The sequence below is a fragment of the Adiantum capillus-veneris genome, unplaced genomic scaffold (assembly GCF_014529385.1).
Source record: "Adiantum capillus-veneris isolate H3 unplaced genomic scaffold, ASM1452938v2 Hic_scaffold_293, whole genome shotgun sequence".
Lineage (NCBI taxonomy): Eukaryota > Viridiplantae > Streptophyta > Polypodiopsida > Polypodiales > Pteridaceae > Adiantum > Adiantum capillus-veneris.
Genome location: NW_028221415.1, coordinates 92,700 through 111,822, shown reverse-complemented (window position 1 = coordinate 111,822; position 19,123 = coordinate 92,700). Strand labels below are relative to the sequence as shown.

The 19,123-nt window shown below is 40.0% G+C and overlaps 2 protein-coding genes across 2 annotated transcripts; both read right to left on the bottom strand.

The window, feature by feature from the left end:
- Positions 1-3,941: 3,941 nt before the first annotated feature.
- On the bottom strand, positions 3,942-5,077 carry LOC147417273 (uncharacterized). Its single transcript, XM_086507740.1, has one exon. The coding sequence runs from the start codon at positions 4,816-4,818 to the stop codon at positions 4,099-4,101; it is 720 nt and encodes a 239-aa protein (XP_086363866.1). The 5' UTR covers positions 4,819-5,077; the 3' UTR covers positions 3,942-4,098.
- Positions 5,078-17,778: 12,701 nt separating this feature from the next.
- Positions 17,779-18,914, bottom strand: LOC147417272 (uncharacterized). Its single transcript, XM_086507739.1, has one exon. The coding sequence runs from the start codon at positions 18,653-18,655 to the stop codon at positions 17,936-17,938; it is 720 nt and encodes a 239-aa protein (XP_086363865.1). The 5' UTR covers positions 18,656-18,914; the 3' UTR covers positions 17,779-17,935.
- Positions 18,915-19,123: the final 209 nt, after the last annotated feature.

The window sequence follows — 19,123 nt, the reverse complement described above, 5'->3', positions numbered from 1 at the left end:
GTTAGTTCATGGTTGTTCTTCATTGTTCACTTCATGTTGTTCATTTTATTGTTTTGTTGTTGATATTTGTCATTTCCTTATCACAAGTGATCGATGTTTTGATCTTCCTCACCAAAGTACCATGAAAGTTAAATTAAAAGTGCACTACTAAATCAGTAAGGGAAGGACTTATCACTTGGCATGTCCAATGACCATGTCCACTGGCTGTGTCAAATCTCATTAAAAGTGCATAATGCCAAGATATATCCATAGTGACCAAAGTAAAACCAAATTTGTCATATAAATCAACATAGTTTGCATACATTGATACAAGCAAAAATATTATCTTGGACACTAAGATTGTATACCTTTCATACAAATCAATTATCTTGGACCTACAATAACCAAATTACAAAGCATTATTGTTTGACATAGATTCCCCATCATAATTGACGTAGCCAAATGATGGTCCTCCCCTTTAATTTCTATTGCCTTAGCTAATTTTTAATAATCCCACTCCCTAATCACCACTTGCGCATGAGCATGCTCCACTACCCTTTGGTAATTGGGTGAGGAGACACTCACATTTTGCTTGTTTTTCGACTTACATTAGCTCAATAATTGAGCAATATAGTCAAAACATGATTGACCAGTTGTACATATGGCATAGAGTGGGCATCATAGGGAATATGTGCTTCCCTCATAATTTTTATCTCCATCAATTGGTTGCATGCTTCTCCTCTAGTTTTGGAGGCAGTCTCATGCTTCTCTTCAGGTGCTGCAGGATCTTTTTATTTTAACACTAGGTTGGTAACCTAATAGGACATAAAAGTTTCCTTTCATGGTTTTGAAAAAACTTCCAATCTCGTAATAGAACAAATATTTTTGGAAAATCCTTTCTTGAGCTTACATTTTAAAGACCTCTATTTATGGGAAAAATGATTATCTTTGAAAATGTTTCACCCTTTGGTCATGGTAAGCCTCCAAAGTTGATGTAGTACTGCATTTCACTTAGAACAACATTTTTTTCGCTTAAATTTTTGTTCACTCCATAATTGTTGTTGAAGATCTCAACAACCTTCACGACTGTTCCCCCTTGCCCATGTTGAAGTTTGTACCTTGCCACAATGGTGATGTTGGTGTCAACCATGTAGGTCATGAGTAAGAACCTATCTAAACTGATCCCATCAATAAAATAAGTTTTCTTATTGATTAATTCTTCAAAATATGTTACTTACAGTCATCCACTAGAGAGACATCTTTGAATCATTAGAGGCAATGCACAAATTATAGGCTCTTATCCATTTTTATGATATTTTCCGTTTTGTGGGTACATTACAATGTTGTGATAGTCTTAGTTGTGGATTATAGCTTATTTGGTGAAGTTGCTAAAGTCAGGCTACAAACCAACATGGACGTTGTAGGTCGAAGTTATAGAATGTGGGAGTCTATTGAAAAATATGTGTTGTAGACCGTGCTGGATGAGTTGCTTGACAAGATGACAAAACAAGTAACAATGACTGCAAGGGGGTTGGGAGCCACTACCAACATTGGAGCACTGGCATGTAGGTTGCAAAGGGTGTGCATCCTTTTTAAGATAACCTTTAGGTAGTTATGGGAAAGAGAAGAGCTATGCCCAACATGGATCTTGATTTTAAGAATAGTTTGTGAGGAATGAGATCGCATCCACCAAAAATCCTACATCGAGTCTGTTTGATCTCTCTCTCTCTCTCTCTCTCTCTCTCTCTCTCTCTCTCTAGCTTCTACCCTCTCTGTGCCTTAAATTTGATTCCCTTAAATTTTAGATTAGTGGTGCACATCACTTTTTGTATATGTGCTAAAAAATGAGATAGATGTTGTGATTGTTTTCATCTCTGTGGATGGTTCGGTTCTTTGGCGTAGTGAGTTTGAAGTGGATCCTATAAAAAAAAGTAGTAATTGGTCATGGAAGGTTTGGGTGTGTGTGTATCTATATATATATATATATATATATATATATATATATATATATATATATATATATATATATATATATATATATATGGTGTTTTTATGCATTAATCATATGCATGGACGTAGGGGGCATAAGGCTATTAGAAAGGTGGTATACACCAATACCGTCAAATATGTTGTTAATTGATTGTAGGCCTATCTCTATTCCCTTATATCAAAATTTGAAGATAAGAGATCGCGTCGATGAAGTGATTGAGAGTGCTCGCAAGTAGAGGAATATTTTGGGAGCTTCATCTCTCCCTCATTACTTGATATTGTCACGGCAAGACTTATATTGATTGGAGAGTGAGTCTAGCATTGAGTTGCAACTTAGGCCCTCTAGGAATGAGGACTCAATTGGTAGTGTATGCGGTTAATGCTACCACAATATGGTAGCAAAATGTGTCACACAATGTACATTGAGATATTACTGTGTAGGTTTAGCCTTGTGAAGATTGCAAAGCTATTAATTGATATGCCTTTGGAGACAGGTATGAACCTTAGTCTTCATGATGTCGAAGACTACACTAATATCATTCTCAGCTATTAATAGGCTATTGGTTGACTCATTTTTGTATGCATTATGAGGCAATATATATTTGTTCACAATGTAGTATTATAGGTGAGTAGATTTATGCATAGCCTAGGGTCTATGCTTTAATTGAAAGGACAATAGATTTTCGAGTTCACTTTGGAGTAATAATTATTCCATCACATGGAGCAGCAAGGTGGAACGCATGATTCCTTTATTGAATACATAGTAGGCTGAGTACAAGGGTGTTGTATTGGCATCACGTGATGTAGCATGGTTACATATGCTATTTCAAGAGTACAAGGGTGTTGTATTGGCGTAAAATGATGCAGCTTGGTTACATATGCTACTTCAAGAGTACAAGGATGTTGTATTGGCGTAATATGATGCAGCTTGGTTACATATGCTACATCAAGAGTTGGGTATGTAGGTTGGGAGACAAGCTGTCATCTAACTTGAGTCCAATCTTAGTAGCATACAACTAGCACAAAATCAAGTGTTCCCTCCATGGGTGAAGCACCTACCACTTTATTAGAGATAGGGTTTGGCACTGACCTGAGGTACGTAACTACGGATGCCTTTATAATTAAGACCCTTGGAGCAGACAAGTTTCAGCATGCCTTTGAGTGATGCTCATGTAGTAGAAGAGATGGTGTTTGGCTTCCAATAGAGTGTTGAGACATCAAGGTCACCACGTCATAGTTTGCCCCGATAAATGTTGCTTACATTTATTATGATATGAGGTAAGCAAGCACGAGCATTTTTGGTAGTGATACTACTCAATCATTGAGATGACCCGTCGCTAATAATGATGACCCTTATCTTGCCAGGCTTGCCCCGTCTAAATGTGTCAACTTGATCAGTGGACGAAAGCCATGGGATAATTTGTTGACGTTGTCACTCTTGTCGCTGGTGTTGTGCAAGTAAAGTGATGCTTGGATTTGAATCCCCCATTCTCAAAATAAAAGGTGCAGCTACCATGCCCAGGCCTCGCTTCACTATACTAGTTGCCTCGGACACCACTTGGCCCGCATGTCGTCGGAGAGAAGGAAACCTTGGGGACTAGAAGGAGCCCATACAGTTTATAGCCAAAACAGTGCCAAGCTATCCTTCAGTTAGGGACTATTTAGAAGTTAGGGACTATTTAGAAGCGTGTTGCGACATTTGAACCGCTTTTTGGGTGCTGTCGTGTCACGTGGTGGATGATAATTTCAAAACCGGAGGAAAGGTCGTCCCTAACCAGCTAAACGCGGTTTAAGTGGTTTAAAAACTCAAATGTTGACGACGTCGAGGCGCACAAGGAACAAGCAGGTAACGTGATAGACGTCGAGCCAGGACTCGGTCCCAGGAGCAGCAGACGTGGCACACCTGCACACCCTCTGCGTCCGCGCCCATAAAAGGAGAAGAGCTCATCAAGTGCGGCCTCATTACATTAGCCTTATATACAGCTCTCCCGGCCTTATCATATTAGCCCAGCTCTCTCGGCCACTTACAATTCTCACCCAGCCCAGCCCTGATCGCGCCTCTGCATCACCGCAGCTACTCCTCTTAACAGTATGTCGCCCAAGCAGCTTGTGGCTGGCCTGCAGCTAGCTCTACTGCTGCTGGGGTTGGCCGCACCCCTGCCTCCAACTGTCCGCGCTGCTGACGAGGACCCTTTGCAAGACTTCTGCGTGGCCCTCAGCCCCGACGAGCTGCAGCAGCTCCAGCTCACCCTCAACATCAACGGCCTGCCCTGCAAGCCTGCCGCTGCCGTGCAATCCTTCGACTTCGCTTCCCAACTGCTCCGCAACGCCACCAACTTCACCGGAAACCTCGGCTCCGCTGTCAACCTCGTCACCGCCGCCAACTTCGGCGCCCTCAACACGCAAGGCCTTTCCATTGCCCGCATCGACTACAAGCCCCGCGGAATCAACCCGCCGCACGTGCACCCCCGTGCTACCGAAGTCCTCTTCCTCGCCCAAGGCACACTGCTCGTGGGCTTCGTCACCACCTCCACCCAACCAACCGCCAACCAGTTCTTCTACCAAACCATCTATGCTGGCGATCTCTTTGTATTTCCCCGTGGCCTCGTCCACTTCCAGTTCAACCCAGACAAATCCAAGCCTGCTCTTGCCATCGCCGCCCTCAATAGCCAAAACCCTGGTGCCTCCCAACTCGCCGTTGCCCTCTTCGCCTCCAACCCGCCTCTCCCCGAGGAGGTGCTCGAGACCACTCTTGGCATTGATGACGATGAAGTGCGCCGCCTCATCGCCAGCGTCCAAAACACCCTCAACTAGGACGCTCGGCCTGCTGCATGCTATCTCATTGTGCATGTAGCTTGGTGCATCGGCACCCCCCTACTAGTTCTTAATTAGGAATTAAAAGACCCACACGGTCAACCTCCCGACACGATACGACACTTAACCAACATTGAATTGCTTGTAGTGCCAATGGCACTTGTCTTCTAGTGTTTGTAGTTAGTCCCATGCGTCCTAACAAATTTGTATCACCTGCAAGGCATCCCCCTGAAAGGTACAATGTAATAAATAAAGAACTATGTATTCTATTCTAATTCTATAATATCATCTTCTCTTTTCGGTACTCATGCCTTCAAAATTGTACATTAGGCCATTCTCACATAATTAATTGCAAAACTTTATTGTGGCCAGCAACCAATTTTGTGCTTTGCTCATTCGTACATCATGATCATGAGTTAACCGACTGTAAGCACTTATGACATGGGTGAAAATGGTCTTGACAAAACACCGCGTGGGGGGGGGGGGGGGGGGGGGGGGGGGGGGGGGGGGGAGTGCAATGAGGCCTCCACATGTGACCTTTGGTATGGTGCCTTGATGGAATGGACTAAGAATGTATAGGCTACAAAGGTTTTGTATGGGAATGTGGAGATGCCTATGCATGCTTTGCTTGCATTTTCAATAATATGGAGACATAATTCAATATAATCCTCTTGTCTTCATTCTTTTCTCCTTTTTTTTTGTTTTGAGAAGGGTGAGCACAACAACAATTAATTCATAACCTAAATGATTATTCTCATACATAATGGAGAGATCCATTACCTAGTTTTACATTGTTTTCTTTTCTAGCTATATAATTAAAGTACTTGACAAATAGGATGGCTTTCAACACTTGGTTGGGTAATTCGAATCTTTTCTCTCTTGTTAGACAAGCAGCTATCTAGATATGATAGTTGCTTGGTTAACACTTGGTTGGGTTGTTGAAATTGTTTATCTCTTGCAGTTAAACAAGCTACTTGGTTGGGTAATTGGAATCTTTTATCTCTTGTTAAACAAGCAACTATCAAAATTTGATACAATTGGATAGCTTCTTATCCATAAAGTTGGCTTTATGAGTTGAGAAGAAATTTATATCCTTGGGGCTATAAATTCTAGTACACCTTAAACGCTGTGCTTTGTAAACATTTTGGAAGCTGAACTATGCATATGGTGTTTTATTGTGCTAGATATGTTGTTTATTTGTTTTACACTTGTTATCATGATTTTGAGTGATAGGGAAAATTTCATATAGTATAGAGACTATTCACATAAATTTCAAATTGTGGCCTGAATATAAAACAATTGTATGCTTCTAGGTGAAAGCATGTGAACGTGTCACGCTTTTTATGCTAGTTAGCATTTTCAAGTTATCACATCTTTAGAAAGTTGGGCATCCGGTAAAATCTTTGCAAATAATATCAAAACTTGTCGGAGGTTATACATTTGGATTCCTTGTTTCAAGAGCTTTCTATCGCTATATCATACGTCATAGATCTTGGAGAAGTAGCTCATGTTATTGTACTAGTTAGCATATGTCAAAAATGTGCTAATTAACATTGTCTGGGACATGAAAAAGTGTGACACGTTAACATGCTTTCACCCTTCTTTAACATTTGCCAAATTTAGCATTGTAACTATTTTTGTCACATCATACTTATTTTTAATGCAAAGATGCTAGAACTTGTGGACATCTTTATTACCACAACATGATTTTGTCTTCACTTTTATGGCACCTAAGATCTTGTACACATTATCATACGACATGGATTTCTTTCAAGATTTGGTTGTAGTTGACACTACACCTAGGAGCACAAGTCTTTCATAATGGTATGGACGGTCATAGAATTTGTAGCCTTTAGAAGTGTCAGAATATCCAATGAAGATAAGTTTCAGACCATGAGCATCAAGCTTCGTTCGTGTCTCTTTGGGAACATGAATATAAGCAATACATCCGAAGGTTAAAAAATGAGATACAGAAGGAATTTCACCTATCCATGCTGTGATGGATATCTCACCAGAAGGAGTTGTAGTATAAAGATGATTCTGAACAAATTTCACTTATCAAGGAAAATGTTTCCTTCATTGTAATAATCTTTTCTAACTTTTGGAACATGTGTTGAGATGTGGGCTTTGTTACATTTCATGTGAAACCCCTTGCCATACCATTGCTTATAGATAATCTATGTAGATTAACCCATGATAATGTGATGTGAAAAGTCTATTCGAGCTTAAGAGATGGAATGCTTAGAATCTGTCACTCTTTTTATGTTGTGCATGTGTGTAATGTATTGCTCTCTCTCTCTCTCTCAGGCTCTACAAAAGAGCATGCTATGTACACACAACTATAGTGCAATAATGTATTCTGTCTTTGACCAAAATTCTCTTTGATTAATCTTTTGTATATAGTTAAGCTCTCTACGTATGTAGTTAAGATTATACCTTCCTAGTGCAACAAAAAGCTTTGATATAAGTAGTACTATCAAAATCAAGGGAAGTGTCTCGTTCACTTATCACTCCCAATCTCACACCTCCTCTTGGTCTAGATTAGATAGAATGTATGTTTTGGGATCGAAATGGCTTCCATCGTATGCTAATATTTTTGTTGGTATTCAAATGCCATATTTTGATCACTTTCCCTGTATTTTGACTTTATCTGATGCAATTGATGTGTAAGTGCTTTAGATGACTGATAAAGTCTCTCACTGACTCACCTTCCTCATGTTCGGCCTTTGGTAGCTGAATGCTACACCCCAATGCACACCTTCTCGTATATACTCCTTCAGGAACAATCTCCAAAGAGTAGGTAAATCGTTTTCTCTTCCATCCTCAAGGTCCTATACCAATTCTTAGCCTTCCCACTCAAAGTCAATCTTAAAGCATTGCACTTATGTGGTTCGTTGTGTTCACCTAGGGAATTGCATACTTCTTCAAATACTTCGATGTGCTTTCGAGCATCTTTGTTTCCATTGAATTTTTGCGTAAGCTTTGCAATTTGTATCGCTTTACTCCTAGGCTCTCTCTTAGGCGCATGACACATATTCTCTTGCGAAGCGTATGGTGTGCTTCATTGTGCTATATATCTTGTTTACTTGTTTTACAGTTTTTATCATGATTTTGAGGGATATGGATTATTCATATAAACTTCATATAGTGTATCGAGATAAATTTCATAGAGACTATTCACATAAATTTCAAATTGTGGCCTTAATATAAAACAGTTGTATGCTTCTTTAATGCAAAATTTAGTATTGTAAAGATTTTTTTAACACATCATACTTATTTTTAATGCAAAGATGCTAGAACTTGTGGACACGTTTATTACCACAACATGATTTTGTCTTCACTTTTATGGCACCTAAGATTTCGTACACATTATCAAACGATATGGATTTCTTTCAAGATCAAGATGTAATTGACACTACACCTAGGAGCACAAGTCTATCATAATGGTATGGAAGATCATAGAATTTGTAGCCTTTAGAAGTGTGAGAATATCCAATGAAGGTAAGTTTAAGACCACGAGCATCAAGCTTCCTTCGTATTTCTTTGGGAACATGAATATTAACAATACATCCAAAGGTTAAAAAAATGAGATACAGTGTCATAAATTCTAAATCTAGTTTTACCCCAATTATTTTCTCATGTTAAACTGATAATTTAATAAGGGAAGATAAAAGGGAAACAAGAGCTAGAATATAGATATGTGTTTTTAGACCAAGCTCACAACGGGGCCAAAAGGAGAGGATTTCACCCCGCAAGGGCTCACAAGGAGATGGTCTACTGAAGAACAATGTGTGCATAATGGATCTTAAAAGACCTTAGGGTTAGCTTCATTAAAGACCTCCAAAGTTTATTGTAAAAGTCTTTAGACCTTAGGTTAAGCTAGACCTATGCTTGAGATGCTTGATGACTAAGATGCATGGTCAAGCTAGGCATGTGCTTGAAGTCAAAGCCAATTTCTATAAGGAGGGGATAAGCCCTTGAAGCTAGGGGCATGATGAGAGAGAGAGAGAGAGAGAGAGAGAGAGAGAGAGAGAGAGAGAGAGAGAGAGAGAGAGCCCATGCTCTTTCTAAACTCATGCATGGTGACTAAGGTGCTTGAGGTGCTTAAGGTACTTTGGGGCCAAGCCTATTGCTTGAGGTGCTTGAAATTCAAAAGAATGCCTACAAAGGATGGGGCAAGCCACACAAGTAGGGGATTAGATAGAATGACCCTCCCCTCACCCAACGGGCACCCCTTGCTCAAAGAGGCAAATAGGACACATGTCAAGGCCCAGCTAAGTTGCATCCATAGTGTGCCTAAAGCCTATTGGTTGACCCTTAGAGAGGGCCAATGAGATTTTAGATTTATTAAATTAATTGTTTAAGCTTTTTCCAAGCACTCTCTCTCAAAGGGGAAAGGAGGACACTTGTCTAAAAGGCTACCTCTATTGCTAGTTGTGACCAAGGCTTGTGATTGGCCAGGCTTGAGAAATCCAATGAGCTACAAGAATGAGCTAAAAGAGGGGGTCGATCCAAGCAACTAGGGGATTTCTTGCAAGATATACACCGTTACTCTCTCTCTCTCTCTCTCTCTCTCTCTCTCTCTCTCTCTCTCATTGTGTGAAGTGCTAAGTACAAGAACTTCATCTCCTTCTGCAAGCCTGTTGAGAAATTGAGAGCCTACACCAACACTCCTGGCTATGGAATGAAAATCCAACCAAGAGCCATTCTTCAATGCTTAATCTTGTCATCTTCTTCATCATCATTATTATGCTATTATGCTATCCTAAGCAGTAAGAGTGATGATAAGTGAGGAACTATTTCTGTCTTGTAAGAATGATTCTTCTTCCTCTTCCCTATCCTCATTCCCTGCTAGCTCTCTCCACCTTCGAAGGTGTTTGAGGTCTTGAGATTGAGGCCGCGGACAAGTTAGTGCTTTCATTTAGCTAAGTTACGGGCATAATTGTGGTGCATGAAGATCTCTATCTTCATTGCACCATCAAGGTTTCAAAGAACACAAAGCTTGTATTGTACCAAGTCTCTATTTATGGGAGAAACTATAATACAAAAGCCTTTTGGAGGTGTGTGTGTGTGTGTGTGCGTGCGCGCATTTTTTTTCAAAAAATAGAGGGAGTGGTAGAATGTTATGTGTGTGTGTGTGTGTGTGTGTGTGTGTGTGTTTGTGTGGGCGTTTTCTTTAATAAAAAGGTTTAAGAAAAAATCCCGAGTTTGTAAAAATACGCTAAAAATGTTTAAAAAATATTTAAAAATTTAGAAAAAGGTCATAGAGTCACAAAACATGTTCTAGATTGGCATTTCACATCAGGTTTTTCGATTTTCACATTTTTTTGGTAAGAAAAGAGAAATTTAAGAAATAAATTTCCCAAAAAAAGTTAAAAATTTACAAAAAATAGTGAAAATAGTACCGCTTTTCTTTTGAAAATTATGCATCCAATTCAACTCAACTTGCAACATTTTGAAATGTAATTACATCATCCAATCAATCAATTATCAATACGCCACTCAAATTTGAACCGTTTTGGATCGTTTTTTATTGTTTTGACTCAAATTTGACCCGAAAGTTCGTCTAATTAGTGGTCTAATTAAAATTTTGTCCACTTTGGTCTAGCAATCATAATCAAACCAGCATTTTCACCATCTCATTTTCACATCTATTCAATCATTCAAAGCAATTTGACAGTGTATAAACATGCACAATTAACACACTTACAAAGTTTACACACACATACATTTACCGCAATTTTGACAGCATAATGACGCAATTTGCAAACTTAAAACCATTCACCATAATCAATTTGATGACCATAAACCTCCGATAACTTCAAATCAATCAATTGGCATCAACATTGTCACACAATTGCACTCAATTTTGTGCACTTTGCCTACACATAGACGCATACTCAATACACACAAAATTGAACCAATTTTGTTGTGTCTAATTTTCAATTGAAAGCTGCACCTACATAAAAAATTGAATGGGTTAGTACACTCACATTTACGTCAAAAATTTCATCAAATTCTCACTCCAAGTGACGACTTGACCAGAGTGTGTGTGTGTGTGTACTTCTAAAACCGCTTTGACCATGACCATAGACACCAACACAAAATCTTATGTGTAGCTTCCATTTCAACAAAATTAAATGCATAAGAATAATGAGTGCACATCGAATTAAAGATTTATCAATGTGTAGAATTAAACACACATGCCATAAGTGATACAATTAGTGAGTAATATAGAGGGAATAATTAGTAAAAAATCCCTTAATTACACACTAAAAATCACTCAAATCTACATGAAATTTTGCAATTTGTTTTTCAATAGAGCGATTACCAAGCCTCTAATTAAGTATACACACATGTTTAGCACAAAAATTGTCAGTAAATTAGTCACAAATTAGTGTCAAAACTAGTGAAAAAGAGGGGAAAACATGAAAAATACATACAATGTCTTAGCCGATTTCTTAGCCAAAATCTCCTCACAAATCAGCCATTCACCATCACCAATACCTACTTGAAAACCTAAACTACTTTGATTGATGGTTAAGGAGACTTCTACACACTAATGACTCCGCTAGCTTAAGCGCGCAACCGATCCTTGACAACGGTGCCAATGTTGGCGGGTTGTAGCATAGCTCAATTCCCCGATATAATGTCAATTTGGAGGACCAAAGACCGACTAGTGCATGGAAGCATGGAGTCAAAAGAAATTCAAGAAGCGGATCCAAATTGTGAGAGAGAAGAAGAAGGGAATGCAATGCAAATAGTGTGCTACTTAATGCCTACTCTCTAATCTCACAAATCAAGAGGACAATGGTGCACACACTCATTAATCACTCACACATAGATCAAAAGCTCAAAGAGCTCACCAATCAATCAAAGGAGAATAGAAATGAGAGTGGGAAGAAATAATTAGACTAATTAACACTTCACCACACACCATTAATGCAAATCACACGGTCCGGGAGCTAGAAGCAGAAGAGTACTCAACTTTCAATTTCAGCCATCGAAAGAGTGGAAGCACAAGAGGAAGCTCCACTACATGAATCACCATCTCCACCTTCCTCACAAGATTCCATGAAATCTTAATTACTCGCAAAAGAATAAGTGAAAAATGACCTAACTTTCACTTTTATACCAAGGGCATAAACAAAATGTTCGGCCACCCATGAGATGCATAAAATTGTATGTATCTGTAGAGCTCTTAGGCATCATGATAGAGTCAAACATACAATTTGAAACTCATGTAGAGCCTATAAATACATCAAAAGTGCATATACAAATGATATGTGTATCAAAAAAATGAAGCATAGCATCACTGAAGGTCGTTCACTGCCCGTTGCTAAAATCCATCACATGGAGTAGCAAGGTGCAACGCATAATTGCTTTATTGAATAAATACTAGGATGCGTACAAGGGTGTTGTATTGGCATCACATGATGTAGTTTGGTTACATATGCTACCTCAAGATTTGGGTATGTAGGTCGAGAGACTAGCTATCATTTAACTTGAGTACAATCTTACCAGCACAAGGAAATGATGCCTATAACAGGAGTAATAGTGTCATAAAGGAAGCTAAAAATAAAGTCAAAGGTACACAAAAAATTGAAATTGCACACATAATGTGATAATGTAATCTTAAAAAGTAAGGAAAGATACACAAGAATCCCGATGCACAAAAGCCATGTCTTTGCATCTTTGATTTATTATTATAAAATGAAAAGTTCTCTCCTTCACACAACAACTAACTCCAATTTCCAATTCTATTGCATCGTCATTGGGGTTCATAGAAAGGTTTTAGGGAGAGATTTTATGAAGCCTTGAGGAAATTCTATGACATGAGGTAAGATGTACACCACTACTTTGTTTTTTGAATAGACACCATATGCACAGTACTAAAACATTCAAGACAAAGTAGTTTTATATAACAGAGAATTGTGAGGGGCAAAAGCTAGAAGGACGTGCAGTATAGACCTAGAGGAAAGGTAAAAGATATTGATTGTAACAATCAAACAATCAAGTGTCTTTTGATTCACACCAACTTTCAAGGAGAAATGGGCATTTATATTACACAATTCTTAGTTCTTTGTGTGTGTGTGCGCGTGTGTGCACGTGCGCGCGCACCCACACCTGTACATGTGCATGCACACATGCAAGTCCTAGGCTTAGTCTTGCGACATGTCCTTGTTTCTCTCAAGCAATCGCTATATTGCTACCTGGAAAATTGTATAGGATGAGACAACTAGAGATAAAGAGAAAACAAAAAAGGCCCCTATTATCTTTCCTCCTCGTATTGGTTTCTATGTATATGTGTTTACTTTTTTTATGAATTCCTTTGGTGCTTTGATGCTAACGCATTCAAGTGCTAGATTATCATTGGTTCCAGATCTCCATATGCTCTAGTGGTATTTGTGGAATCAAGACAATTATGTTAAATACATGTTGATAGGGATTAGGGTGGATAATAAATGACATTCATGAGTAATACATGCAGCTATAGATCTTAACTAAAAGCACAAAGTAAATCAAAAGAATTGTTGCAAAAGAGGTAGCATATTATTACATTATAGTTTGTGTGCAAAGCATGCTCTTTTGTAGAGATAGAGAAAGTACAATAGTTGGCACACATGCACAACACACAAAAATGGCACATTCTTACCACTCCAACTCTTAGGGTTGACTTACATTTTCACATAACATTCCACATGCCACATATCAAATAAGTTATACATAGTTAGCTTACACATAAGCACATAACATGGCGAAGGACTTCATACAAAATGCAACCAAGCCCACATCCATGATCCCAACAATTCCCCCTTTTGGGTGTTGTTTCACACAATCCTCTCCAAACACATAGAGGGTGAGGCAAACACAAGTATCGCCTATTACAAAGGGTGTAAACACACAATCACAAGACTCTCCTCAAACATAAGCAAGAGGAGGGACTCACAATCTCCCCTATACGTAAAAAGGGTGGTCACAAATTAAGTGTTTTATACAAAAATGTACAATACTAATTTTCTTGTTGAATTGGAGGAATCTTGTAAAAACACACATCTACAACTTGTTGTTGTTGTGTATTTCCATGTTGTTATTGTGATCCATTGTTAGTTCATGGTTGTTCTTCATTGTTCACTTCATGTTGTTCATTTTATTGTTTTGTTGTTGATATTTGTCATTTCCTTATCACAAGTGATCGATGTTTTGATCTTCCTCACCAAAGTACCATGAAAGTTAAATTAAAAGTGCACTACTAAATCAGTAAGGGAAGGACTTATCACTTGGCATGTCCAATGACCATGTCCACTGGCTGTGTCAAATCTCATTAAAAGTGCATAATGCCAAGATATATCCATAGTGACCAAAGTAAAACCAAATTTGTCATATAAATCAACATAGTTTGCATACATTGATACAAGCAAAAATATTATCTTGGACACTAAGATTGTATACCTTTCATACAAATCAATTATCTTGGACCTACAATAACCAAATTACAAAGCATTATTGTTTGACATAGATTCCCCATCATAATTGACGTAGCCAAATGATGGTCCTCCCCTTTAATTTCTATTGCCTTAGCTAATTTTTAATAATCCCACTCCCTAATCACCACTTGCGCATGAGCATGCTCCACTACCCTTTGGTAATTGGGTGAGGAGACACTCACATTTTGCTTGTTTTTCGACTTACATTAGCTCAATAATTGAGCAATATAGTCAAAACATGATTGACCAGTTGTACATATGGCATAGAGTGGGCATCATAGGGAATATGTGCTTCCCTCATAATTTTTATCTCCATCAATTGGTTGCATGCTTCTCCTCTAGTTTTGGAGGCAGTCTCATGCTTCTCTTCAGGTGCTGCAGGATCTTTTTATTTTAACACTAGGTTGGTAACCTAATAGGACATAAAAGTTTCCTTTCATGGTTTTGAAAAAACTTCCAATCTCGTAATAGAACAAATATTTTTGGAAAATCCTTTCTTGAGCTTACATTTTAAAGACCTCTATTTATGGGAAAAATGATTATCTTTGAAAATGTTTCACCCTTTGGTCATGGTAAGCCTCCAAAGTTGATGTAGTACTGCATTTCACTTAGAACAACATTTTTTTCGCTTAAATTTTTGTTCACTCCATAATTGTTGTTGAAGATCTCAACAACCTTCACGACTGTTCCCCCTTGCCCATGTTGAAGTTTGTACCTTGCCACAATGGTGATGTTGGTGTCAACCATGTAGGTCATGAGTAAGAACCTATCTAAACTGATCCCATCAATAAAATAAGTTTTCTTATTGATTAATTCTTCAAACTATGTTACTTACAGTCATCCACTAGAGAGACATCTTTGAATCATTAGAGGCAATGCACAAATTATAGGCTCTTATCCATTTTTATGATATTTTCGTTTTGTGGGTACATTACAATGTTGTGATAGTCTTAGTTGTGGATTATAGCTTATTTGGTGAAGTTGCTAAAGTCAGGCTACAAACCAACATGGACGTTGTAGGTCGAAGTTATAGAATGTGGGAGTCTATTGAAAAATATGTGTTGTAGACCGTGCTGGATGAGTTGCTTGACAAGATGACAAAACAAGTAACAATGACTGCAAGGGGGTTGGGAGCCACTACCAACATTGGAGCACTGGCATGTAGGTTGCAAAGGGTGTGCATCCTTTTTAAGATAACCTTTAGGTAGTTATGGGAAAGAGAAGAGCTATGCCCAACATGGATCTTGATTTTAAGAATAGTTTGTGAGGAATGAGATCGCATCCACCAAAAATCCTACATCGAGTCTGTTTGATCTCTCTCTCTCTCTCTCTCTCTCTCTCTCTCTCTAGCTTCTACCCTCTCTGTGCCTTAAATTTGATTCCCTTAAATTTTAGATTAGTGGTGCACATCACTTTTTGTATATGTGCTAAAAAATGAGATAGATGTTGTGATTGTTTTCATCTCTGTGGATGGTTCGGTTCTTTGGCGTAGTGAGTTTGAAGTGGATCCTATAAAAAAAAGTAGTAATTGGTCATGGAAGGTTTGGGTGTGTGTGTGTATCTATAATATATATATATATATATATATATGGTGTTTTTATGCATTAATCATATGCATGGACGTAGGGGGCATAAGGCTATTAGAAAGGTGGTATACACCAATACCGTCAAATATGTTGTTAATTGATTGTAGGCCTATCTCTATTCCCTTATATCAAAATTTGAAGATAAGAGATCGCGTCGATGAAGTGATTGAGAGTGCTCGCAAGTAGAGGAAGATTTTGGGAGCTTCATCTCTCCCTCATTACTTGATATTGTCACGGCAAGACTTATATTGATTGGAGAGTGAGTCTAGCATTGAGTTGCAACTTAGGCCCTCTAGGAATGAGGACTCAATTGGTAGTGTATGTGGTTAATGCTACCACAATATGGTAACAAATTGTGTCACACAAAGTACATTGAGATATTACTGTGTAGGTTTAGCCTTGTGAAGATTGCAAAGCTATTAATTGATATGCCTTTGGAGACAGGTATGAACCTTAGTCTTCATGATGTCGAAGACTACACTAATATCATTCTCAGCTATTAATAGGCTATTGGTTGACTCATTTTTGTATGCATTATGAGGCAATATATATTTGTTCACAATGTAGTATTATAGGTGAGTAGATTTATGCATAGCCTAGGGTCTATGCTTTAATTGAAAGGACAATAGATTTTCGAGTTCACTTTGGAGTAATAATTATTCCATCACATGGAGCAGCAAGGTGGAACGCATGATTCCTTTATTGAATACATAGTAGGCTGAGTACAAGGGTGTTGTATTGGCATCACGTGATGTAGCATGGTTACATATGCTATTTCAAGAGTACAAGGGTGTTGTATGGCGTAAAATGATGCAGCTTGGTTACATATGCTACTTCAAGAGTACAAGGATGTTGTATTGGCGTAATATGATGCAGCTTGGTTACATATGCTACATCAAGAGTTGGGTATGTAGGTTGGGAGACAAGCTGTCATCTAACTTGAGTCCAATCTTAGTAGCATACAACTAGCACAAAATCAAGTGTTCCCTCCATGGGTGAAGCACCTACCACTTTATTAGAGATAGGGTTTGGCACTGACCTGAGGTACGTAACTACGGATGCCTTTATAATTAAGACCCTTGGAGCAGACAAGTTTCAGCATGCCTTTGAGTGATGCTCATGTAGTAGAAGAGATGGTGTTTGGCTTCCAATAGAGTGTTGAGACATCAAGGTCACCACGTCATAGTTTGCCCCGATAAATGTTGCTTACATTTATTATGATATGAGGTAAGCAAGCACGAGCATTTTTGGTAGTGATACTACTCAATCATTGAGATGACCCGTCGCTAATAATGATGACCCTTATCTTGCCAGGCTTGCCCCGTCTAAATGTGTCAACTTGATCAGTGGACGAAAGCCATGGGATAATTTGTTGACGTTGTCACTCTTGTCGCTGGTGTTGTGCAAGTAAAGTGATGCTTGGATTTGAATCCCCCATTCTCAAAATAAAAGGTGCAGCTACCATGCCCAGGCCTCGCTTCACTATACTAGTTGCCTCGGACACCACTTGGCCCGCATGTCGTCGGAGAGAAGGAAACCTTGGGGACTAGAAGGAGCCCATACAGTTTATAGCCAAAACAGTGCCAAGCTATCCTTCAGTTAGGGACTATTTAGAAGTTAGGGACTATTTAGAAGCGTGTTGCGACATTTGAACCGCTTTTTGGGTGCTGTCGTGTCACGTGGTGGATGATAATTTCAAAACCGGAGGAAAGGTCGTCCCTAACCAGCTAAACGCGGTTTAAGTGGTTTAAAAACTCAAATGTTGACGACGTCGAGGCGCACAAGGAACAAGCAGGTAACGTGATAGACGTCGAGCCAGGACTCGGTCCCAGGAGCAGCAGACGTGGCACACCTGCACACCCTCTGCGTCCGCGCCCATAAAAGGAGAAGAGCTCATCAAGTGCGGCCTCATTACATTAGCCTTATATACAGCTCTCCCGGCCTTATCATATTAGCCCAGCTCTCTCGGCCACTTACAATTCTCACCCAGCCCAGCCCTGATCGCGCCTCTGCATCACCGCAGCTACTCCTCTTAACAGTATGTCGCCCAAGCAGCTTGTGGCTGGCCTGCAGCTAGCTCTACTGCTGCTGGGGTTGGCCGCACCCCTGCCTCCAACTGTCCGCGCTGCTGACGAGGACCCTTTGCAAGACTTCTGCGTGGCCCTCAGCCCCGACGAGCTGCAGCAGCTCCAGCTCACCCTCAACATCAACGGCCTGCCCTGCAAGCCTGCCGCTGCCGTGCAATCCTTCGACTTCGCTTCCCAACTGCTCCGCAACGCCACCAACTTCACCGGAAACCTCGGCTCCGCTGTCAACCTCGTCACCGCCGCCAACTTCGGCGCCCTCAACACGCAAGGCCTTTCCATTGCCCGCATCGACTACAAGCCCCGCGGAATCAACCCGCCGCACGTGCACCCCCGTGCTACCGAAGTCCTCTTCCTCGCCCAAGGCACACTGCTCGTGGGCTTCGTCACCACCTCCACCCAACCAACCGCCAACCAGTTCTTCTACCAAACCATCTATGCTGGCGATCTCTTTGTATTTCCCCGTGGCCTCGTCCACTTCCAGTTCAACCCAGACAAATCCAAGCCTGCTCTTGCCATCGCCGCCCTCAATAGCCAAAACCCTGGTGCCTCCCAACTCGCCGTTGCCCTCTTCGCCTCCAACCCGCCTCTCCCCGAGGAGGTGCTCGAGACCACTCTTGGCATTGATGACGATGAAGTGCGCCGCCTCATCGCCAGCGTCCAAAACACCCTCAACTAGGACGCTCGGCCTGCTGCATGCTATCTCATTGTGCATGTAGCTTGGTGCATCGGCACCCCCCTACTAGTTCTTAATTAGGAATTAAAAGACCCACACGGTCAACCTCCCGACACGATACGACACTTAACCAACATTGAATTGCTTGTAGTGCCAATGGCACTTGTCTTCTAGTGTTTGTAGTTAGTCCCATGCGTCCTAACAAATTTGTATCACCTGCAAGGCATCCCCCTGAAAGGTACAATGTAATAAATAAAGAACTATGTATTCTATTCTAATTCTATAATATCATCTTCTCTTTTCGGTACTCATGCCTTCAAAATTGTACATTAGGCCATTCTCACATAATTAATTGCAAAACTTTATTGTGGCCAGCAACCAATTTTGTGCTTTGCTCATTCGTACATCATGATCATGAGTTAACCGACTGTAAGCACTTATGACATGGGTGAAAATGGTCTTGACAAAACACCGCGTGGGGGGGGAGGGGGGGGGGGGGGGGGGGGA